Source organism: Pituophis catenifer, unplaced genomic scaffold (assembly GCF_029215685.1).
Source record: "Pituophis catenifer annectens isolate HBS135680 unplaced genomic scaffold, rPitCat1.0.hap2 SCAF_1, whole genome shotgun sequence".
NCBI lineage: Eukaryota > Metazoa > Chordata > Lepidosauria > Squamata > Colubridae > Pituophis > Pituophis catenifer.
In genome coordinates this window covers 327,998,164-328,022,854 of record NW_027256881.1, presented here as the reverse complement: position 1 = coordinate 328,022,854, position 24,691 = coordinate 327,998,164, and the positions used below count along the sequence as shown (strand labels likewise).

The 24,691-nt window shown below is 37.8% G+C and overlaps 1 protein-coding gene and 1 non-coding gene across 2 annotated transcripts; both read left to right on the top strand.

The window, feature by feature from the left end:
• Positions 1-993: 993 nt before the first annotated feature.
• Positions 994-24,489, top strand: PRPF39 (pre-mRNA processing factor 39). Its single transcript, XM_070943150.1, has 14 exons — positions 994-1,138; positions 3,862-4,222; positions 6,887-7,012; positions 7,671-7,789; positions 8,395-8,562; positions 10,754-10,922; positions 12,387-12,494; positions 15,465-15,629; positions 15,951-16,077; positions 17,463-17,731; positions 20,527-20,711; positions 21,280-21,354; positions 22,638-22,758; positions 23,787-24,489. Exons 2-14 carry the CDS (start codon positions 3,896-3,898, stop codon positions 23,841-23,843), a joined length of 2,016 nt encoding a protein of 671 aa, XP_070799251.1. The 5' UTR covers positions 994-1,138; positions 3,862-3,895; the 3' UTR covers positions 23,844-24,489.
• LOC139309161 (small nucleolar RNA SNORD127) lies at positions 17,791-17,874 on the top strand. The gene has a single exon (XR_011599819.1). It is a non-coding gene; the product is annotated as a small nucleolar RNA SNORD127 (small nucleolar RNA).
• Positions 24,490-24,691: the final 202 nt, after the last annotated feature.

Below are 24,691 nucleotides of genomic sequence, written 5' to 3'. Positions count from 1 at the left end.
ATTAACAGAACCACCAGGGCAGCTGACAAACTGGTTTGGTTTTACATGGGCTTTTTATACAATTTTTACAGCATTTTGTAATCTGGAGGCTTGCCTTGTGTGTTTTTATTATTTGATTGGTTTTACTTGTCTCATGATGGTCTTGATCACTTCTTTAATCCTAATTCTGTCAGGCATGTGTAATTCATTTTATCCTGTTATCTATTGCCTCTAACCTGCCTTTCTTAATGGACAGGTATTGTTTCCACTTTTCTCAATGTCCTGTCCTTTATTCCATCACCCTGGAGCTGAAGTTCTTTTGTCTTGTGAATAGGCTGGCCCAATCTTTCTTAATGGGCACACAATATCTGCTGGGGGCTATTAAGAAAGACTTGAGTCAGCTCTGTCTTTAAGAGCAGCATGTTTCTCCATTTCTCCCTTTGGGAAAATGTAATATTCTGTCTTTTTTTAATATTTCCCAAAATGTTTCATTCTTCTGGGGGTGAGGTGGGGGGCTTCCCAGAGGATTTAGGATGCCTTCCTTCATCTACTCAGCCAATAGCATCAAAAGTATGGTGTTTCCCCACGTCAGCTATGCCCTCTAATTCTGCAGTTTGCACACAGAACCAACCAAAATAATCGCCCGTTTGCAGCTTTCAAAAGAAATTAAGCCGTTATCGGGGTGGAGAGTGACAGAGGAGGCGTTTAGATGAACTTTAGTGTCTGGTTATGCCGCCGTATTAGTTAAAGATGATTAGAACGACACAGCGTCCACATTTGGAATAACTCAGGATTTAACTAATAGATATAGGAAGTAACTCTAAAGCGGCCCGTAAGCAGCTCCAGCAGAGACTCGCGGACTGAGAACCGCCTCACGCAACAGCCACGTCGCAAGAAAAGGCCGAGCGGATCTCCTTCCGGCGCATGCTCTTTCAGCGGGTTGTCTTCCGGGCCTCCGGCTGGGCGCGCCACCACGCATGCGCCTCCTTCTTCCCGCCGGCGACGCAAGTCAGATTGGGCCAGAAAAAAAAGAGAGGCCTTAGGACCGACGCGCCTGCGTAATACGTTCTTTTCGGACGGCGGGCAGACCGGAGGCCTCTCAGGGAGTCAAGTCGACGGCGACGGCCGAGCGGGACTGATGGCAGAGAACACGCGCCAGGTCTGTAGGGAAACGGGCGAAAGAACGAGAAGCCTCCTGGTTGTGCGTGTCACGAGGCCTGAGGAAAGGTTTAATAATTGAAAAGAAAAAGAAACCGCTTCGCCAGCCACGCTCGCTGAGGCATGGCGGTTGGGCAGTGAGGAAAAAGGAGGGGTCGTTGTTGCCGACCCACGTCCCTCCACACGGTTGGCTTCTTTCCCTGCTCCCCTCGAGCTTGGCGCGGCCTGAGGCAGCGCTGTAAACCCCCCCCATTTCCCGTCTCCGGTGGTCCGAAGGCGCGCGTGCGCGTGCGCGGGGGGGGAGGGGGAGAAAGGTAGATCAAATGCGCGCGCGCGAGAGAGAGAGAGGTCGGGGTGGGTGGATGAGGGAAAGCAGCTCTTTTCTCAGCTACTCTTTGCGGAAGGAGCAGCGCGAAAACCAAGGAAGGAATTTGCTGGCGTCGTTATACCCGGAGGGCGGGCGACTCCTAAGCTTTCTTTCCTTACTCGGCCCCGGGACTGAATGACCGCGGCGGAGCTTCAGTCAGAAAGTCCTGCCTTATTATAGCGACTTTCTCCCAGCCATATTTCTCTCTTAACTAGGATTGCTTTGCTTGGCCCGAATTTTTGCGCTTTTCGGTGTACGTGTTGAACTCTATAATCTATATATATCATGCGGGTTGATCTCCAGCCATGTGGCTTTGGGGCTGTGATCTCTCAAAATAAAAATGTTGAGATTAAAAATAAGGGTTTTTTTTTGGGGGGGGGGAAGCTGGTTGAAAAAAAAGGGGGCGTAATTATACTTGCATCGCTCCTCCTAATCAGAGCGGTCGGATACATAACTTTCATTTTCTGAACGTGACTCGCTACAGTTTTCAACGGTCAAAAGTTACAGTAAGGAACACAGCACAGGAGAACGGGCGTCGTGGCCGGTGGGTTTGCCACTGAAAAGGAAATGATGATGAGAGTTAAGAGGTTTTTTTCCCCCCCCCCCCCAACTGCAGATGCCTAAAGTGCCTTATAAGGAACTAGGCGTTTTGAAAGAGGTCAGGACAAAAAAAAGGGCTTTGAGAAAGGGATCTTTTTTTTAAAAAAAAGCAAGTAGCTTGGAAGAAAGTTATTCATTTACTAGAACTTCATTTTTGCTCTCTACACCTCCTATCATCAGCTTCTGTATGCAGTTCAAAAAATGGTTGCTTTACTTCTGATACAGGACAAACATTTTCAGAATTGTAACTTGAGAATTATGGTTATTTATATTTTTAGACTTTTCCTGTGAGCTGGGAATATTTTACATTTTTCCTATTTTGGAGGAAATGAGAGGAAAGCCTTTGAATAGCCAAATATTTGTTCTAAAAGGCAGAGCTAATTTCCTGTAAATCTCAGTTCTATTGAATAGGTTCACTGTCTGAATTCTCTTGTAACTAAATCTTGACAGATTTTTATATGATGATGTTACCAAGTTTGGATAATGAAACCCCTGCAAGAAGACAACCAAGCTCAGAAAGCAACCCCTCAGATTTACACCCACACCCACACATGTAAATCTGAAGTGTCCTAAAGCTTTTTAACATGTCTGCCTCTGCAGAGAGGTACTTGGTACTGAATATATATATAATTAAGCTGTGTGTGTATTTCCATTCAGCTTGGTTATGTATATTTTCAATACCAAGTACCTCTGCAGAGGTAGACATGTTAAAAAGCTTTTGGGTTTCTTTGTGTTCTAAAAACATTATACTTAAAATCCATTTCCTCCAGAATGATTTTGGGAATTTAGATAATTCTATTATCCCAATTATAGACTGCTCTGTCATCTAGAAAGATCTTGATTATAGTTAACTAATACCAACAAACTCGGAAGCATTGTGGGAGGATACCACATCAAAGTCTATCAAGTAATTCCAACTTGACTGAAGTTAGCAGGTAATGCTTCCTTTGAGTCTTTGTGTACCAGTTAGGGATTATCCGAGCTGATGCATGATCTTTAAGGAGTGAGATGTGATTGGACTTCTTGCCACTTTTTAATTGTAGATTAGGGCAACTTGTTTGCCCTTTTGTAACTTAATTTGCTATGAAAGCTGCTGCCGATGATTTGAATGAGCAAGTTATCTCTTGTATGACAGGCTCAGTTGCCACCTGTCCCTCCCTCCCCATTCAGTTGAATTTTTTGGAATTTGTTTCAGTGAGACTATGACTGTGAGAAAGCAGGATCCAAATAATAATTTATTCATTTGTTTTTATTGGTAATTGAGACTAGAGAAGATGGTGCTTATATAAAAATATTTGGCTTCTCTGTTGGAATTCTGAAGTAGAGATTAATGGGAAATGAAAACAGTACTATCAGATATATTAATGTAGCACTTTATTTGGATATTTTAAGTTATGAAATACAGTGCAAATATTTTTCTTTTTCTTGTAATTTGTGCAGAATAGAGGTATGCTAAAGTGGTATGTTAATTATTCATTATTGTTTACTCCAGTTAGAATTTTAGCCACTTATTAATCAGGGTAGTTTAGTTGGGCTAAAATGGGCTGGAAAATGGTTTTACTCTGATATTTGCCTTATACTTTGCTGTCAATCTATATGTTAGAAAGTCTTGACTCATTCATTCAGCTTTGATTCATCTAACTTAATTATTTTAACACTTATCAAATGTTATCTTTATTTTAAAAAGTCAGATGCCTATACTGTTTAATGAAAATTCAATAGACAGTACTGATGCTAATTATTTTCTGCATTTACAGACTATTTCATAAAGATAAAAAGGTATCAGTCGCTATGCAGAGTTCAGAACATACAGAAGACAACAGCAACTTGAAAAGTGAGAACATGGGTAAGGACACTGAGGCCAAGAATGAGCAGCCAGCTGACTTTAGCACAGAGATCATGAGTGTCATGGAGATGGAGCAGTCCCCTGACAATTCTCCTGCCAATTCCCAGGAAGAGACTGTTCAGGACACTGAAATACTAGATACAGAAACTGTAAAGACATCTGATCCTGAAAATTCATTCCCTGCTGACTTTGACAAGTTTTGGAAAGTAGTTGAAACTAACCCACAAGATTTTACAGGTTGGGTTTACCTCCTTCAGTTTGTAGAACAAGAGGTAAGTAATTATATATTTTGGGCCAGTAGTAGTGTTTTTCCCTCTACTGGCCAATACTTGAATGTGTGAATTCTAAATCCCATGCTTCTAGCAATTATATCATCCCTCAGGTTCAGTGAAGTCATGTTAATATATCACATTCAATATTGTAAAATGCTTTGTGTGCCACATGTAAGAAATGGATGAATTGAGTGGAAAATGATACACAACTGAGGGCTGTTCATCTTCCAAGTATTTACTTTCTTCCCATTATTTCGTGAGAAGATAACCTTTAGTATAAGATTTCTTCCACTCACCTACCTTGTGAGTGAACGTTCTAGCACTCTTAAAATGTTCTCAGTATTCGTTCAAAAATTCTTGTGATAGATTTTTTTTTTGTATAGAGAGTATGGGGAAGGGTCCTAGAGCAGCAGTTTTCTTCTCTTACAGGCAAAATAAGAGCAGTGGCTGTAGCTCTTTCAGTTTATTGGAGTGTAGGAAAACTGTTTTGGGAGGCAAAACATTAATGTCTATAATAGCAAAGAATAGGGATATGGAAGGGCAATGGGAATGGCAGCAACAGCAGTTGCAGTAGTGACAATAATAAGGATGTGGGTAAGGTAATCTAGAAGTGTGGAGAAAGGGAAGACAATAGTGAATGGACCATTAAATGTGGAGTGGACAGTGCCTGTGGCTTTTGGATACATGTGTTAAGTCTCTAGTCCTCCATTCTGTTGGAGTTCAACTATCTTTATTTGTAATTGGGAAAAAACTGAACTGAAATAAAATATTCCCATATTTATGAAGGGAGAATAAATTTCTATATGTAGGTGTTGGAGATGCAAGTGTTAAGTTAAACAATTGCTGTCCCTGAAAAAAATTGCATGAGTTTTTTGTGAAATATTTTGGAGTGAAAAAAAAACCCCATAGTTTTAGTAATATGTACAACATTTTAAAATTTTTATGGGTTTAAAAAAATTTTTGGCACAGTGCAAATTTAGGAATACAGCTACATTATGTTTTATGAATCCCAAGAATCTAGTTTATTTGTTGAAGTTTCAAGGTCTTTTTTGATACATGTTTGTTTGATATGTTTAAAGCTTTAAGCTACTGAATCCTCTTCATCGCATATGTGACAATAGGATACTAAAGCTGTCTAATATTTTGGAATAATGAAATATTGTCATGTATATTTTAAAATACAGTGAGAGCTTGATTTAACCAATTCCATATTCAGCAAACTTCAGGATTTCTGTACAGTGTCTCAGAAATTGCAGACTAGTCCTTTGCATTCACAGTAGATCAAGAGAGGCATTTAAATTTATATTAACTTTTCCTTAATGTTATAACTGGAATGTTATGTATGAAGACTTTTATGCAAATAATATGAGTCATGTCAGTTGCACCTATTTATGTAACGCTCTTATGACATAAATTCAAATGATATAAATTCTTTAATATTTATTTATTGGACAATAGGCAATAGCAAATATTTCTTCCTTTCCTAATTAATGTAATAAAGTGAAGCTTTATTGTAGTTTGGATGAACCATGTGGAATCTAGAAGAGCGATTAAAGCCTTGCCTCTTGATAGCAGATAATTCTTGATTGAGCTGGGCGATCCAATCAATCCCATATTCTTCAAAAATAAGAATAAAAATTATCAAAGGAATTATTTTGTCTAATGTTACCTTAATTGAACCAATTAAATCTGATTGCTGATAACAAAATTTCCTTCAGAGAAATTGTAATACAGATAGTCTTCAATTTACCTGGTAAAATGACTGTCATTTACATAGTTACAATGGCTTCAGAATTGTTGCTTTACAGCCTATAGAACACTTCCAGTCATCATCAGGTGTTTCAACAGCACCACCATCACCCATCACATGACTACATTTCAGGCACTTGGCAACATGTTCTCGCTTCTGACCAAGCCCTCAATCTCGAAAATCACTATTTTCAGTTCCCTACTCACTGAAAATCATGAAGATCTAAGTTTCCTTTTTGTACCCTGTGGAGCTCTCCTATGTGCACAGACAAGAACTCCTGCTGAGGTGCAGAAATGGAGCTTGGAATCTTCATGATGTAAGCTTTGTTTCTGCATCTCACCAAAGGAGTTCCCTTCCATGCATGAAGAACTGACATCTTTTTGTGGAGTGCAGAAAAATAAGTTTAAATTGTGAAAATCTGAGCTTTGATCTTCATGATTTTAAGCTTTTCTGCATCCCATGAACGGATTTCAGCTGTCTTCCACCCACAGAAAGGAACGCTTCCAGTGGGGTGAAGCAAGGGATCTTAGATCTTCACATTTTAAGCTTCTTTTCTGCGTTCCACTAAATGTTGTCGGCTCTTCTCCATGCATGGAAGGGAAGTTGTCTGGTGGAGTGCAGAAAGAGCCTTAAGATTTTCATGATTTAAGACTCATCTGCACCCCATCGGAGGAGTTTCCTTTTTGCACATGGTGGACAGCTGACATCCTTCTGCAGGCTACAGAAATGAAGCTTAGGTCTTCAGATCTAAGTTTCTTTTCTGCTTCCCACCAGAGAAGTTCCTTTCAACTCACAGAGGGGAGGGGAACTCCTATGGCAAGGCAGATGATGTACAAATTAAGGTTTTTTCCCCCTTCCAATCTACTGCAGAGTCTAAAACTACTAAATGCTATCCTCTATATTTTTTTCCCCAGAACAATTTACCAGCTGCAAGGAAAGCCTTTGACAGTTTTTTCACACATTATCCTTATTGTTATGGCTACTGGAAGAAGTATGCAGACCTTGAGAAGCGGCACAGTAACATGAAACAGTCAGATGAGGTATGTATATAGAGGTATGCAGCTGTTGCTCTTGGGTTCTGTGAGCCAAATGATGACCAAACCACTGCGTTGCAAGAAATTCTTTGGCTGCCAGTACCTGCCACTTTCATTCAGGGTTTTCTATTTACACTTGTCACTCCTTATGGCCTTTGGAGCTAATATCTTCTCTCTTTGTTGGCAGGTGCGTTAAACTTCTACTACAGTTTGTCAAGCTTTGCAGTGCAAGCGTCTGCATTACACTGCAGCTTAACAAGTAGGGCAGGGCTTTTCTGTCACTTACATTATACATTTATTCACAAAATTCAAACGCTGTGGTTGGTTTTGCTGGTCACCATTGCTACATCTTATTGCATTTTTGGTCAGACGCTGACATTGATGCTCTAAAGGGTCTGTGCCCTATGATCTGTACCCCAAAGCCTGCCCACACAGCCTGGTCAGATGCAGGGACTGCTGCGCTTTGAAGATCAAGACTCCGCACGTGGAGATCAGAGCATTGCCATGTTCTAGCCAACCTCCACCCAAATGGTAATGGTAGATTATTTAAACAAAATTCCAGTACATTAGTATTTCGTAAGGTTCACCAGATAAGACAGTGTTGCCTCTCTCATATAACCCACCTAGAGGTTCAAAGGATAGCTATTTAATGTTCTCTTTGTAGGTGTATCGGAGAGGACTCCAGGCGATACCTCTTAGCGTTGATCTCTGGATTCATTATATAAATTTCCTCAAAGAAACACTGGATTCCAGTGAGGAAGAGACCATTGGGACCATTAGAGGGTAAGTTGGTTGAAAAGAATCTTAATGTGTGTATCATGTGTAGTGGAATTGTACTTAGGACTATACTTGATCATATGAAAAGACACTTTAGTATTCGGCCTGAAGGAGAAGCCTGAAATTAGAAATGCCATTTATAGAAGGGTCTTCAGAAACTGATGATTTATAAAGTTGAAATGTACTTGTTTACTAGTTTTCTGAAGGTCAGATAGGAGACCAGATAAAAGTCTGGTCAGACTTCAGAACACCTTAGCATATATAAATGTGAATAAAAATCCCATGCCTGATATATGTGATTTTATAAAAATAATAATTAACAGCCTAATATATAGCATCCATACTTGCCATTGATATCCTGATTGGGCCTGAAAGAAGTTTCACAATACTAAAAGGATTAAATTTGAGGAAAGCTGTCATAAGACCGCCAATTTTTCAGTCACAAACAATGCAGGTACTAACTATTGTGTTCCGCTTTAAATAGCTAAAAGGTATTCTGTGCTAAATACTCAAAAATCATGTCTCAGTGACTTCATTCTTTTCTAAATGAAATATTACTAATTTGTTATGTGATGTATTTTGTGGTAATGAAAAATTTCCTTGATTCCTAGGACATATGAGCATGCAGTGCTTGCTGCAGGGACAGATTTCCGCTCAGACAAACTCTGGGAAATGTACATCAATTGGGAAAACGAGGAAGGCAACCTGAGAGCAGTGACTACTATATTTGATCGCATTCTTGGGATTCCAACACAGCTATATAGTCATCACTTCCAAAGGTATAAGGATTGTATAATTGTTTGGGTAGTGTTCTTTTGTTAGTATAATTGTATGGTACATTTTTACAATTACATGGCAATATAATCTGACCTACCAGAACAAGGCAGAATTTCTTTCCTGAGTGTTTTTGAATATCTTTCCAGTCATATTTTTGCAACATTGCAAAGAGAAGCAGATTCCACAGTGGTGTTCTGTAGATTTTTCCTGAATTGAAAATCTCTGTCAGACCAATCTACCTCTCAGGATTGTTGTGGGAATTGTAAGAGTTTTAGGTATTGTCACCTCTGTGAAGTGGGCCAAATATATAATAAGCAGGATAATAATAACAACAACAACAACAACAACAAAGTGATAAATACATTGCAACTACGTGATTATGGATCAAACATGTAACAGTGATACCCATTGTCATCGGGGCACTTGGTACCATGTCCAAGAATTTTATATGATACATCAACAAATTGCAGCTTCTTACAATAACACCAGCGGAACTGCAAAAACCTGTGCTACTTGGAACATCATACATCTTAAGAAGGTACTTGGTTGATACCTAGGATGATGGCAGTAACCTGTATCAACCATTAGCACCAGTCAATGGTATTTGTGATGCATTTTTCAATGTTCAGTTGACTTGAGTTTCATGTTTAATGAATAAAGATAATAATAATAATAATAATAATAATAATAATAATAATAATAATAATAATAATTAATAATTAATAATAATAATAATAAATCTCTCCAAGGCTCAAGGTTGACTCAGCCTTCCATCCTTTCTAAGGTAGGTGAAATGAGGACCCAGTTTGTGGGGGCAATAAGCTGACTTTGTATAAAATATACAAAAGAATGAAGGCTATTGCTTAAAGCATTGTAAGCCGCCCTGAGTCTCCGGAGAAGGGCGGCATATAAATCAAATTAAAAAAAAAAAAAATTAATAAAGCTGTAATGATCTTCACACTGAAGTATTATCCAAATCATTTTTAAATTGTTTTTGTGCTTTTCAAAAGAGTACTGATTTACTACTCTTACCAAAACAATTTTAAGTTACTGTGTAAGACTTGACTCTTGGGTATAGAATGTGATGCTAATCCAGGACCACTTAAGTATTTTTGTGTCTGATAAACAGATAAAAAAAATACCCCATTCTGCCAAAGAAAGAGCATAAAAAATATCTATTAATCTCATGTGTTTTAGTTTCTAATGAAATTTACTTCCAGCAGCCTGCATATCATTTGTCGGGCAAGCTCTTGAGAAATTGATAGTATTGCTGAAAATACACCCTTTTATCTAATGAGATTGCAGTGGCATTGGGGTTGACCTGACCTGTTCTGAAATCTTGTAATGGGTTAAGTTGTTTTTAGACTCAATAGAAGGATCTGATCAAATGTTATATCCAGCTATATAAGGGAGAATGAGGAAGGAAGGAATAATCTCATTAGATAACTGAATATTACACTAGATGTATCCCACATAATTCATTGTTTATTATTAAAACTTACATTGTATATGACACTGATAATTAAATTTCCAGCCTGTTAAAGAACATAAATGTGTTAGATTTCTAAAATATTTCTAGGTGGTCAGTTGTGCAGCTGCAGCTTTCCTTAACATAGTGTACTGCAGTTACGCCATACCAGTTGAGGAAAATAAGAATTATAATTCAACACATGTTAGCTTCATTTGGGAAAAGTTGCTATAAACTTATATGCAGAAACCATTGATATTCAGTCTTATGTGTAACCTGTTAAACGTCTCTCTAATGTTTTCTGATTAAAATATTTTTTTCTTTATCCATTTTAATTGCATTTTATATTCTTGGAACTCCAAGGCATTCATGTTAAACTAGTGGCTCCTGCTAACTTGTTTGGTTGCCTATAGTTAAAACCCCAAATGAGTCCAGTTACTTCATTTTGTAGCTCGGGGTAGAAGAAATAAACCTTTGTAATCTGGAAGTCGATTATTTTCATAGATTTAAAAAAAAGCCTTGAGATTGAATAATATTTTCAGAACTGCTTCACTGAGGTGTAAGCTTGGCCTGCTTTTTCTTGAGGCGTTCACAACTGTGTGTGTACTTCAGGAGTGTATGTAGTAAGCTTGGAATAACTAATATTTCACCTTGAGCCCTGTATTATGTAGAAGTGAACAAAATAGTAAGACTTTCTACTTCTTGTTTTTGTTGATACATTGCAGGTTCAAAGATCATGTCCAGAATAATCTGCCTCGAGACATTCTTACTACTGAACAATTTATTCAGCTGCGTAGAGAACTTGCTTCCACTGCCACTAATCATAATGGGGAGCATGAACCACCTGAAGATATCCAACCTTCTGGAATTGAAGATATTACTGACCCTGCTAAAGTAAGCAATCAGCATTTTCGAATAAGTTTGCAGTTTGGAATATACAATAGACAATTTGTCTGGGGCTAGCAGTTTTTTTTATAATTTAGTCAGCTGTTTGGAAATGTTTTTGTTGAAAGTGCTATTAAAAGTTATATTCAGAAAATTGTTTCTATACAGAAACACCAATGTATGTGCATTTACTCATAAATTCTGTGTATTCCAGTTCTTTTTCTTTGTCTTTCTGCCTTTAAAATCTGTTGGTGCTTTTGGTTTTCCATTCTTTTCATTGGATGTTTCTGAAATGTCATCTAATGATTTTGGTGTCCTGCTTCAGTGCACAATCTTTTAAGCAGCGTGTCATTTTCCTACATATTTATACAGAAACTTTATCAATTGCAAACACTAGTGTAGATATAGTTCAGGGAAATATTTTTAAACAGATGTATTGTTCTGGTAAACTATTTCAGGTAGCTGTATTTAACACACTCATACACACAACTAGTACTCTGAAAGATAAAGCTAATAATTCTGCCTAGTTTGGTACTTTTATTTGAAAGTTTCCAAGTATGTTTAAGTGGAGGTATGCAGTTCCATTTACCTACGCGTATGTGTCACTTACTTCCTATAGAACAGGAAAGGTTATTGATGGAAAGATTCTGACAATTTGCCACGGCCAACTTGCTGTGACAAACATGAATATCAAAGAAATGGTGGAGTAGACTCATTAAAAAAAGGATGCAAAAGGAGGGACAAAATGGAATGTGAATGACAAAAAATAAAATACGTTTTTATTTATTTTGAATAATTGATTTGTTGAATTGGCTGTGGCAATTTGTCCTAATCTAGGTGGAAGGGTGTACTGATTTTACTGTACCATTTTCTTCCTATTGGTAATTGTGGTAAAACTACAGGATAATTTTTGATTAGCAGAACATCTGGAACTTGATGGTTTGTTCCAAGTTCAAAACATCTTCCCCATCTTTTTGCATACCTCTGTTTCTGATATTGCAGTAGGATATTAACATAGTATATTGAATAAGCTGCATGTGGCTGGGTTTCTAAAACATGTAAAACCATAAATCATGGTTTACCATTTATAACAACACACTAAGACCCAAAAGAAAGAAACCACATTTTGTTTTGTTATTAGTATACTTTAGCCACAGATAAATTGTCTAGCACAATACTATCAAGTTAACCATTCTTTAGGATTCTTAGAATGCGTTGATTGGTGTTTCCAATCTATGTGTGGTCAGGTATTTTGATAAAGGTTGTGGGACTAGAAGATAATTGTTTTAAGGTTTTTATTCATATTAAACTAATATATATCAGCAGTTCTATTGGAATACATCATATTTCACAGTTGCACTAGAACGGTTTTTTTATTATTATTCCCCTTCAGAGTATGTACTTGTTTCAGAAATTTCTAATAAAAATGCCTCTTTGCCTGAATTGTATTAACGATTCCAATGTCTGGTTTAGCTTATCACTGAAATAGAAAACATGCGCCACAGAATCATTGAAATTCATCAAGAAATATTCAATCACAATGAGCATGAAGTTAGCAAGCGGTGGACATTTGAAGAAGGGGTAAGTTCATTTGAATAATCTTGTCAACGTTGAGGGTTCATACAGTTTCTGTCATGGCACTGCATATTAAAAAGCCTCCCTCTAGAAATTAGGCTGCCCCCTTCCTAGTGGCTTTGCAGAATCTTTAAAGAGATTAAAGTTTTTCTATTTCTGTTTTCTACACATTAGTGAAAACAATGATGTCATACTATTTAGTTGATGGGACATTGCCTTGGCTCTTCCATTTGCTTGGTACATAGTAACACATTAACATTTTTATAAAGGAAGGTGCCAGCTGCATGTTTGTGGCTTTACAAAACAATATCTGACCATTGCTAATTAACAAACGTGGCAATTTTAGTGAAAATATTGAATATATTTTTGGTTGCCCAAAGTAGAATGTATGTAGGTATTTCATTTTGTACTTTAAACTGCATTTGAAACGGCATGGAGGAAGAATAAATAATATCTGTTCTTATTTTGCAAAATTAGAGGTTGCAGCTAGATAGTAAATAAATACTGTCTCCTCATTCACACTTCTTTCTTAGTATTTTAAGAAAATACAGGACTTTGCCAAATTTTCATATGTAGTTTTAGGCCAATTTTTCAGTCTTTATACCATAGAAATGCATTTGTACTAGAAGTACTAGAATTTCCAGCAAAATGGCCTATAGTAGCGGTCACCAACTGGTGGTCCGCAGAAAAATTATTTGCATTTTTTTATATTGCACTAAATCAGGGGTCCTCAAACTACGGACCCTGGGACAGATGCATGCAATGAATGTTTGTGTTGCTGCAGAGAATCTCCCCCTTCGGGGTTTTTTTGTGTGGGTTGGAGGGGGGTAGAAATTCCGACTTGGATTCTGTTTCGGCTTCCTGGTGCGGGGCTTTGGGCGAAGGCTGGAGGGAAGTGCTGCTGGTGGCGAAGAGCCAGAGGGCCTTGTTCCAGTGGGACTGCATCATGGCCTGGAACTGGTTGACCATCTCAGCATCCAGATTCTGGTTCCTGGCCTTGCACTCCCGCAGGTCTTCCCTCTGCTTGGAAAGGCTACATTCATAGTCCTCAGTGAGGTGGTTCTGTTGAACCTCCTTCTCGGTCAGATCCAATTTGAACTGAGCTGTTTTGCCAACTCTTTCTTGTGGTGGCTGCTTAGCTCCAACAACTGCTTCCTCTTGGGGCCGTAAGGAGCCTGGACGGGTAGGCAAGGAGTGGCTGGGAGGGGAGGGGCAAGTAGAGGCTGACGAGGCACCCCTCGATGTGAGTGACATCGAGTTGGCCATGCCCACCGAGTCACATGACCACCTAGCCAGTCATTAGGCAGATCATATTAGTGGTCCACGGAATTTAAAATTATGAATTTAGTGGTCCCTGAGGCCCGAAAGGCTGAGGACCCTTGGCCTATAGTACAGTATAAACCTAAAATGTATGGAGGTAGAGTCATCAGACAGGGACAGCTCTTCTGCTGATGAGAACTATAGTAAGAGAAGTTAGAAATCTATTTCACATATATGGGATCCCTTACACACCTATCAATCTATTTGAACATTTTGAAAGTTCAGCACATGCTCATTTGTTTTTCAGTGGTAGAAAACTCTAAAATGCTATGATTTTAGGGTCACTTCAAGCATTTGATTAAAGATTGGGTCGTTGTTGGAAGAGCATACATCTTCACTCATGTTCTACTGTTTGCAATTTATTGTGTGACTCCATATAACCACAAAGGCTATTCTCCCTTAAAATGTTGTCCACCATATTAGGACATATTTCAGACAGGAATAAGATAATGCCTGCACAGAAGGTTGGATTAGAAGACTTCCAAGGTCCCTTCCAACTCTTATTCTGTTATGCCTGGCATCTCCAGCCCTAGTAGTATGCTTTTTTCCAAGGGCATTATGTCTGACTCTGTAGCTTCTTGCATAAATTTTGCTTGAAGACATGCTTGGTGTTTCAAAGTATCAATTGAATGGGAGTCATTGCAATCTTCCTGATCCCTCAAAATGGGCGAGTTAGAACAAATAAATACTATAAACAATCTTCAGTAATCTAGGTGTGGTTCCAAACCCTTTTGTACTCCCTTTAGCGTCTTGCAGTCAGCACATATTAATTAATGGCTTTACAGTAAAGACAAGTTGTGTTCTTGGAACATTATACTTTATTATTTGCATATTTCATTTTTTTAAAATTCGATCCTTAAATGTCCAACATTTTTCTGTTGTTTCTCCTCATAGCTGTGTGTGCTAAATTACTAAGCCAAGGTCTCACAGCAAACATGTTTTATTTATTTGATGTTTCTTTGCATGCTGCTTTTTGTTTAATTCAAGGAAGAATATTTGGCTAGACCAGAGTAAGCACAAAAAAAGATAAAGATGAGTTTGGGCATACATTGTCTTGTAGAAGGGATCTTCTTTTTTTTCTTGTAAGACAGGAGTTTTTATTCTTGCCATCATACACAAATCATCTGAAAGTTTAGTGCTTCTTTAGACTTAATGATTTTGTTGTATCTACACATACCTTTTTATTTCTGAGTGACTTCCTTGCTTGTCTACAAGCTGTTTATATTGCTTAGCTGATTATATTCATTTACATTCTACTAGTGAAAAACAACACATGTCCAGGAGCCAGTGTTCACTTTACACAATATTTTGTTTTGGTTCTTGTTCTTTATTTTTAGAAAGCTACAGTATATCCAAATTGGATATATTTGGATATGATATATTCAACAAACAAACTGGTTTTATTTGAGGATAATATATAAGATTATGAAAGTAATAATTTAAAAAAATATTAAATTTATGTGCTCCCTGACTCCCACAGAGGGTAATTTAAGGCAACAAGAGACAAAGAATAAAGTTCTCAAGAATGACCAAAACAAATAGTTGGGATCAAAATAAATATGGTTTACTGAGATAATTTGGCTTCTTAATAACTGTAATGTGCACAATGTAAAATGAAATTTGTTTTCATGATTTCCCATGTCATGTCCATTTCAGATAAAACGACCTTATTTTCATGTTAAACCTTTGGAGAAAACCCAGCTAAAGAACTGGAAGGAGTATTTGGACTTTGAGATTGAGAATGGAACTCATGAACGAGTAGTGGTTCTTTTTGAGCGTTGCGTGATCTCCTGTGCTCTCTATGAAGAATTCTGGATCAAGGTAAGGGGTGTTTCTCCTATGCCAGTTCTGCTCTTTGCAAACATTGATGATCAGTGACTAACCTTCTGTACTCTTGTTTGAATGTTGTTCATGTATAACTATATCTGTTGCATTAGGAGATGGTCTGCTTGCAACCAGATTTGACAGCTGCATATGCCAACTTCGTTGCCTCTCTTCGTCCTTCCTTACAGAAACTAGTCTAATGGTTCAATAAAGGTGCTGAATGGGTTTAAAACACAAGAATTTTATAGTTCTCTCAAGTATTTAGCAACCCAGAGTAAGCTGGGAATCATTCAGTCTCTGCTCTGTCTTCAAATGCAGTATGCCAAGTATATGGAGAACCACAGCATTGAAGGGGTGAGGCACGTATACAGCCGGGCCTGCACGATACACCTCTCGAAGAAACCGATGGTGCACTTGCTCTGGGCTGCTTTTGAAGAACAGCAAGGTGAGGAGTAGCTGGTGGCCATATAGGTCTCTCTTGAAGTGACTCATTCATCTTTTTAGATTCTCGCTCTAATTGAACAATGGTCTGAGCATACCATCCATTTCCCCTTTTTTTGCATGTGTCTACATATTATTATCTTGTCTCACAAACCTTTTCTCAAAGTTCCTGCTGAACATTGTTTTTGATTTGCATCAATCAAATTAATCACAAGGCACACACTCCTAGTCCCTTTCTTTAAACATTGTCATCTGATGGAGCTAGGAAGCATGCCTTTTCTGTGCCAGCCCCTGCCCTAAGACACCCCCCTTCTCCCTGAAGTTTGGCAGGCTTTATTCCTAAATCTAAAGCACTAAAGACCTGGCTTTTTTCCTAAGTAGCTGTGATAAGACCAGATTATTCAAGTTATCAACCATTATTTGTAATCGTTGCTCATCAGCTGCCCTAAATTAAATAACTGTTTCTTCTTTAAACTTGGTATACTGAACAGAAAGTTCAGGGAGAGTTGAAAACCTTTAATTTCTACTATGCCATCAAGTAATTATTTTCCCCTTTCATGCCAGCAGGATCAAAAGATTTCCTATAGATAGTAAATTGTACTTATTGCTCCTCAACAGATTGAACCAACTATAAGGTTGCAAGAGGAATTTTCTGCTATAGTTCTGTTTGCTTTTTTAAATCTTTTAAGGGCCCCATCAGTGGATGCTTAAGCATCCATCTTAGAGACTGATCTCAAAAGATGGAGATTATCTACACATTGTGACAAACAATGATCCATGTTCACAAGGGCTGGTGCTTTAATAATTAAGGCGACAGCTACCAATTTTCTATTTGACAGTAATTCCATGGTCCAAACACCTTCTAAAACACAACTCCATAGAACTATTGATTGTCGTCGAAGTCTTGCATCCACTATTGAGACTAAATCTCAGCCAAGGAGCCAGGTTCATTCAGATTTGAGCTAGTTATAACTGGAAATAAACAGTTCTTTTAGACTCTAAATTGTGACTCAGTCTCTATCCAGACCACTCTGGCCTCCCATGGAGCATCAATATTCAAGCTACTTGAAACCACCTGGCACATTTTCTGCCAAAGAGAAAAGGAAGTGGCATAAAATCATTTCTTTAGATACTGGCCTTTTTTGTAAATGGGTATTAATTATTAAGCACGTTACATCATAGATTTCAGTGGTGGCTTTGATCCTTTCAGATTCTCAGATTCTTGACTGCTGAAAATCCAACTAATATGCATTATATAATATCCTCCATCAAGAGTAAAAGAAGGGCAAAACATAATCTTGATGTTGGGATGAAGAGATATAAAATATTTGATGAGCTCGTGTAAATTTGCAGTTCCAAGTCCATGCATACTCTCTCTCTTACTTTTAGGGAATATCAATGAAGCCAGAAGAATTCTGAAGATCTTTGAGGAGAATGTTTCAGGATTGGCCATGATTCGTTTACGAAGAGTTAGTTTAGAACGGAGACATGGAAACATGGAGGAAGCTGAGCACCTGCTTCAGGAAGCTGTGAAAAATGCCAAATCAAATTATGAAGCCTCTTTCTTTGCTGTAAAGCTTGCTCGACACCTTTTCAAAATTCAGAAGAGTCTTCCAAAAGCCAGGAAAGTTCTTTTGGAGGCCATTGATAGAGACAGGGTATGTAATTTCCCCACTGTTCGTTTGTATGTCTTATCTTAGGAATAAGTCATTATAGCTGGCAACTGTGATGATTCCTTTAAACTCTGCAATGTGCTTAGCTGCAGTATGGAGACAACAGTCCCTCTAACCTGATGTTGCTTGGCTTATCATTTGTCTTGTTTCTCCCTAAATTTCAGGCTTCCTTTCCAAAGAAAATTATTCTGGTATGGGAATTACCTGGCATTAAAAGCATAGCGATGCCATATCTTGGTAGTATAATGTGGCCAAAAATGGTACATCACTGTACCTGAGTTGGTTGTGTTCAAAAGAAGCAATGCAGATTTCTAGATAAAAATACAACTGTACATATTATACCCATATTATAGGATGGGTAAATGTTCCTGGGGGAGTGGGATTATATGGCAAGAAAAGTAAGATCTTGCACTTAGGCAGGAAAAACCAAATGCATAGAATACGAAATACCTGGCTCAACAATAGTAACTGAGAGGGATCTTGATGGATCACTGGTTAAATATGAGGTTAAGCTGCAGGGTGCTGCAGCTGTCAAAAAAGCCAGTGCACTTCCAGACTGCATCAGCACAGGGATAGCATCAAGATTATGGGAAGTGATAGTACCACTCCATACTGCACCAGAGAGGCCATTGGAATACTGCATCCAGTTCTGATTACCACAGATGCTGAGGCCCTTGAAAGTGGACAGAGAAAAGCAACAAAGATAAGAGTCTGAAGGCTAAAATATATGATGAACAGCTAAGAGAACAAGGGTGTTTAGCCTAATGAAGGCTTAGGGGAGACATGATAGCAGTCTTCCAATACTTGAAGAGCTGCTGCAGGGAAGAGGGCTCTGGTTTATTTTCCATAGCATCTGAGGGTAAGACAAGAAGCAATGGGTGAAAGCGCGTCAGAGAGATTCAACCTAGAAGTAAGAAGAAATTTTCTGACAGAGCAATTAATCAGTGGATCAGCTTGCCTAACACAGTTGTGGGTGCTCCATTGCTGGAGATTTTCAAGAAAAGATTGGACAACCATTTGCAGGATAATATAAGGATTCCTGCCTTGGTTACGGGAGGGCTGGACTAGAACATTCCTTTCAGCCCTACACTTCTATGAAATATGTATGCCCTTATTTGAGACCACATTTGAGATAGTTCCTCTGATATTTGTATTTAGAAAAGAATGTTGACTATCATAGAGCTTTGTTTAATCCACAACATTCCATTCAGATGCTACAATACATGTGGCCATGTATGGACAAAACATATAAGCTTCCAAGGCCTTATATTTTCAGTATGTACCATGTTTTGATTGAGAGCAACATGGTGGCTTAGTGGTGAAAACACTCGCCTCCCAGTCAGACGGTTGAGAGTTCAATCGTAGATAACAGATTTTCTCTCCTACATGCAAAAAAATAAAAATAAAAAAATCTAATGCAAACTCCGCATAGGCAGCAGAGCATCCAATCAGTAAATGCTCAGCTCTATCCAGTCACCTTGACTTTATCCTGAATAGGGATTATGGGGTTATAAAAAGGGAGGTTTTTTAAAAAATGTTTTGATTAAGGTGCAAGACATCAACAAGTTCTTGCAAGTGTATATTTATAATGAATAAAGACTTTCTGCTACAGTATGCTTTCTCTTAGTGAAGTACGGTCTATTCTGATGAGTTGAGCCATTTAATTTTCTAGGTATTGTAAAATTGCTGATAATTTCTTTAATGGAAGTAGGATAGAGGGCTTGTTACGATACATATTCCCAAAGGATTGGCTCATCTGTCAAGAAGCATTCCTACTATTAAGACACCTAATATTTTGGCCTCAGGTTGTTGCTGTAATTTGAAACCTGTTGCAAAAAGCATATTTGTGTGCACTGCTCACACAAAGAGATAATGCGCTGTCTTCTTGCACTGGATGATTTCACTTAGTAAGAAGTGTAGAGCTGCATAAACTTTATTTGCCTTCCTGTTATTTTGTTGGCATCTGATCTGGCTCTTTCCTCACACTAGAGAAACTGAACTAGGAAATCTGCTTTTTGTGTATGCTTAGTCTTAAAATGTGAATTGAGCAGGAAGCCTTCAGGAACAGAGCAGGCATTTTGACGTACAGTTCCCCAAGGAGCACAGCTACTGGATTTACATACCTCAGAGACTTTGGCTGAGTTCATATATATAAGCCATGGTTTACTGAAAAACCACACTGAGTTTATATATAGTTAAGTTGTAAATCATGATTGTAACCTACACCTGGTTTTACATAGCACAAAATATGGCCCAAACTTGTAAACATTTTGGAGGGCCTGGAAGATAAAAATGATTGAAATCCCCTTCTGGGTACTGAAGGTGGCCTGTTTTTTGCCATTCTTTTTTCCTTGTTTTATTATTGTATTGGTTTTGGATTTTTTTTTTAATCCATAAACTGCCAGACTTGTTGGGAGTCAGGCAGCATAGGCATTTAATTAATACATGATAAGATTTATGGACTCAAACCATGTTTTCAATTTCATAAGGTAATTATGGTAGATATATTCTGACAATTTCAGAGTTGTGAAATCATTTCAAAATGAAATGAACAACAAAATACTGAATTACTCAAGATTCTCATTCATAAATCTTAAGCCAGAATTTAAATCATGCTTTCAGGTTTATTGCCAAAGTTTGTTACCTGATGTTCATTTAGAAATTGAGGAAACCTGTAGATTAAGCATAACTGTTAAAATACAAACCAGGAGGCCATTCTCAATGATAGGTCAACACATGGGAACTTAAATTGATCTTAAATTATGTTGCTTTTTGCACAGGATAATCCAAAACTGTATCTCAATTTGTTGGAAATTGAGTACAGTGGAGATCTAAAGCAGAATGAAGAGAACATCATTTTGTGTTTTGACAGCGCTATCAATGGAACGTTGCCTATAAAAATTAGGATTATATTTTCTCAGCGCAAAGTGGAATTTCTTGAAGATTTTGGCTTGGATGTGAACAAGTAAGATTTATTTTCAGTGATTGCAGCCTTTGATTTTTGGGTTCATGGATGGTTTGTAGCTTACAGAGATCAAGCTCAGTCTTTATACATTTTCCCAGAAATTCCAATCCTAAAATTTATTTTCCATTTTACTCTGACTATAATACCGTGTTTCCCCGAAAATAAGACCATCTTTTATTTTTTTGAACCCCGAAATAAGCGCTTGGCCTTATTTTCGGGGAGGTCTTATTATTTTGGGGCGCATGGAGCAAGACAGGGCTCCTCTTGCTGTCTTACCTATTTTCCAGCTCTGTCTCCCTAACCCTAACCAGAGGAAATGGTGGGAACCGGCTGCATATACATTTAAATATTTGGGGGGAGGGGGGCTGGGCTTATTTTAGCACATGTGCTCAAAAGCCCGATTGGGCTTATTATCTGGGGAGGTCTTATTTTCGGGGAAACACGGTAGTACTTTCAAAAATCAGCAAAAACAGACAGCAAAAGCAGTATATAAAACACCAGTGTTGGGAATTACGTTTGTTGCAGATATGCCTGGAATAGGAATCTCAGTTTTCTTTCCTTTTGGTAGGCTTTTGGATGCTTATGAAGAACATCAAGCCCTTCTGAAGGAACAAGAATGTTTAAAAAGAAAAGCAGAGAATGGGTATGAATATTTTCTTTCTAGTTACAAGTTCTGGATTGCTTTTTTAAGCATAGCTGTTATTTACTGTTACATTTTTGGAACCTTACTAATGGCAGTACATGTCTGAGCTGATTAAATGTAACTGAAGTATATATTGAGAAGAATTGTGCACAGGTGGTCCTTGAGGTACAACCACAATGGAACCTGCCCATCATGATCATAACTTGGTGATGGTTATAAAACAAGTTGGTCACATGATGAACGACCAGATTTTATTTTTTGCAGCAATCATTAAAGCAAAATAATGGTTTGGTTTTGCTGAAAACTGGAAATGCTGATTTTTGACAAAGCTGCTGTAAAAGGTAGTATGACTGCAAGACACTGCAAATAGCTTTAAGTGTAGCCTGGTTGCCCAGCACCCAAAGTGCAGTCAACTGACCACAGGTGTGGAGTACTGTCAGAACTTTCAGTCTGGGTTGTAAATAGCCCGTAGGTAGGTCCCTTGGAACTAAGTGACCTGTTGTAAATCAAGGACTATATCATATTTCCAGAAAACATGAGCAAGAAAAATACTTTTTTCCTTGATGTGATCACCGATATTGCTATAATAATTTTTATATGAATAGAACAGTTCACACTTTAAATATACTTTTTACTTAAATAATTATATAGGCAGCAGTAGTAAAATGTGCTTGTATGCCCTTTACATACACAATCTTTAATTCTGTTGAAGGAAAAAAATAATAATTGGGACTTCTTTGCAGATGTCATTTAAGATTAAACAGGAAGCTCAAAAGACCATAATTTCTTTAACTGAATTGGTAAAAATGATTATTTTCTTGAAGAAAACTAAGGAAAGTTTGTTTTAGCCCATGCATCCATTTAGGACTTTAAATGTTGCATGACATATTTAATGTACAAAGTTTATGTGTGGTGTGGGATATTGAATTCCAGTCTTCAGTTTAAAATTCATTATTCAGTAATGCTGTAACACTCTGGAGAAACTTGTGCCAAATAAACTTGCCTAGGAATATAGTCACCATCTTCTACTCAAGATTGGGGGAAGGGCTCTGAAAAAGGCTTCAATGCTGAACTCCACATTTGGCACCCTCCGCTGAGAGGTTAAATTTTGATTAAAAGTGACTGCTTTTCAGTTTTTACAATATGATAGGAAATGTATGGCCAAGTTCAACATGCAGGAAAGTATAGCATTTCCTCATACAGTCATTTGGGGGGGGGGGGGGGATCAAAAATCTCTGCAAGGGTCTTGCTTCATAAAGAAGTGACACAAACTATTTTTGCAGCTGTGAAGAACCAGATGAGAAACGAATTCACAGTGATGAAGGAGGTCTTATGTCTGGACAAGTAGCAGATGGAGATATGCAAGCAAATCAGGCAGCCTACAACTACAATGCCTGGTATCAGGTGAGCATCATTTATCTGCAAGTTTTTGGACTAAATACTTCAATTCTGCCCGTTTCCCTGCAACTGAAATTATTTAATTTTAAAAATGTAGTCCAGCTTAATAATAGTTCAAGAGTGGGTCGGTATGCCTTAGTACAGGCTTTGCAATAATTGAGGGCTCCCAAATCCAGCCTGCAGATATGTATGACCAGTAGATGGCAACAAAGAGAGTCTGAATCACATGGCTGCAGTCTATGGCTCCCTGGAGATTTACAGCCCAGTTGTAATAATCCTTGTCCGGCAATCATTCATTCAGCAGCCTTTCAAAGTAGCAACAATTCTGAATGAGGGGACTTGAAACCATTCCTTCTGGTTGCACTTCGGATACTTGACAATTAGCATGCAGTTACCATGGCTGCAGCATCCCAAGGTCATGTGATTGCCATCTGCAATCTTCACTGCCAGTTTCCAACAAACTCAATGAGGAAACTTACAGTAGGCCACAAATGGGAATCCTGGGATGCCGTGACTGCACGATTCACATAACAATGGCAACTAGAACTGCTGTCATATGACATCAGCTTTATCAACTGAGTTATCAAATCTCAAATTACCTTATTAAAAAAGGGCTATTTGTGTATTTTACACCTTGAGAATTTTAGTTTTCAAGTTGTTATTTTTTTTTAATTTGATTTATATGCTGCCCTTCTCCGGAGACTCAGGGCGGCTTACAATGTGTTAAGCAATAGCCTTCATACTTTTGTATATTTATACAAAGTCAGCTTATTGCCCCCACAAACTGGGTCCTCATTTTACCTACCTTAGAAAGGATGGAAGGCTGAGTCAACCTTGAGCCTGGTGAGATTCGAACTTACAGTAATTGCAGACAGCTGGTGTTAATCACAATGCTTTTAGTCTGCTGAGCCACCAGGCCCTGTGTTTTAATTGTTAATTGTTTTAATTTTAATTTTAATTGTTAGCTGCTTCATACTGGAGTTTACAGCATTAACTATAAAGGGTATTAATTTTCTCTATTTTTTCCCCTTTAGTACAATTACTCAAATGCATGGAATTATGGACAATATTACCAGTCATCTTCAACCTGAGCAGAACAATTTAACAACAAATGAAGTTTCACAATGTTTTCTTAAGGCTTTTCTTTTGTAAAAGAGAGAAATAGGGATATGAACAAACTGTCACGTGATTGTCTTTTTTGCATGTATGATGAGTTGATTTTCACATTTTTCTTGTGACAAACTCATATTATCTTGCTGTATTCCAAGTCTACTGAGCTATTAACTTTCTCAATAGTAAAATTATCAAATGATTATATGAAGTAGTGTTGATGATTCGTTGGGAAAGTTAATTTGCAACAATTAACATGTATTAATACCAAAATTTACCCCAGCAATCTCGGACATTACCCAAGCCAGGAGATAATACTTTCCTTTTCTTCTGCAGTAAAATGTGCTTGAATATTTTCAAAGTCCCACATCCCTTTTCCTGCATCTGTTTGGTTTTTTTTACCAGTTTACAATTGCAGCACCCAAAAGCTGCGAGCTTTTAGAAAAATGTTAACAGATGAGGATGCATAATGTATAGGGTATCTCTTTGAGTGACTAAAATGAAGTGTGTTATTAGAACCATGCTCTGTCTTAGGATGGATTTTGTATTGGAATTTTCATGTGTAAGTTTAGTTTTTTGTTTAAAATGCCTTTTTGTAATAAAATCAAATTGTGTAATTTTTCTTAACAGTAGCTTTTCCTTAAGGGTCTGTTTATCAAATTTATTTTGGAACATGGCTTCTTTCTGATGATTTCACTTGTACTGTTATTCAGTTCCAGGTTTCCTTTATGCATTGATTTTGAAACTTTGCATGTAGGGCAATTGTATTATTATGTGTTGCAAAAGCCAAGATGCATATTTGGTCCAAAAATTATTTACTACTCTTTTC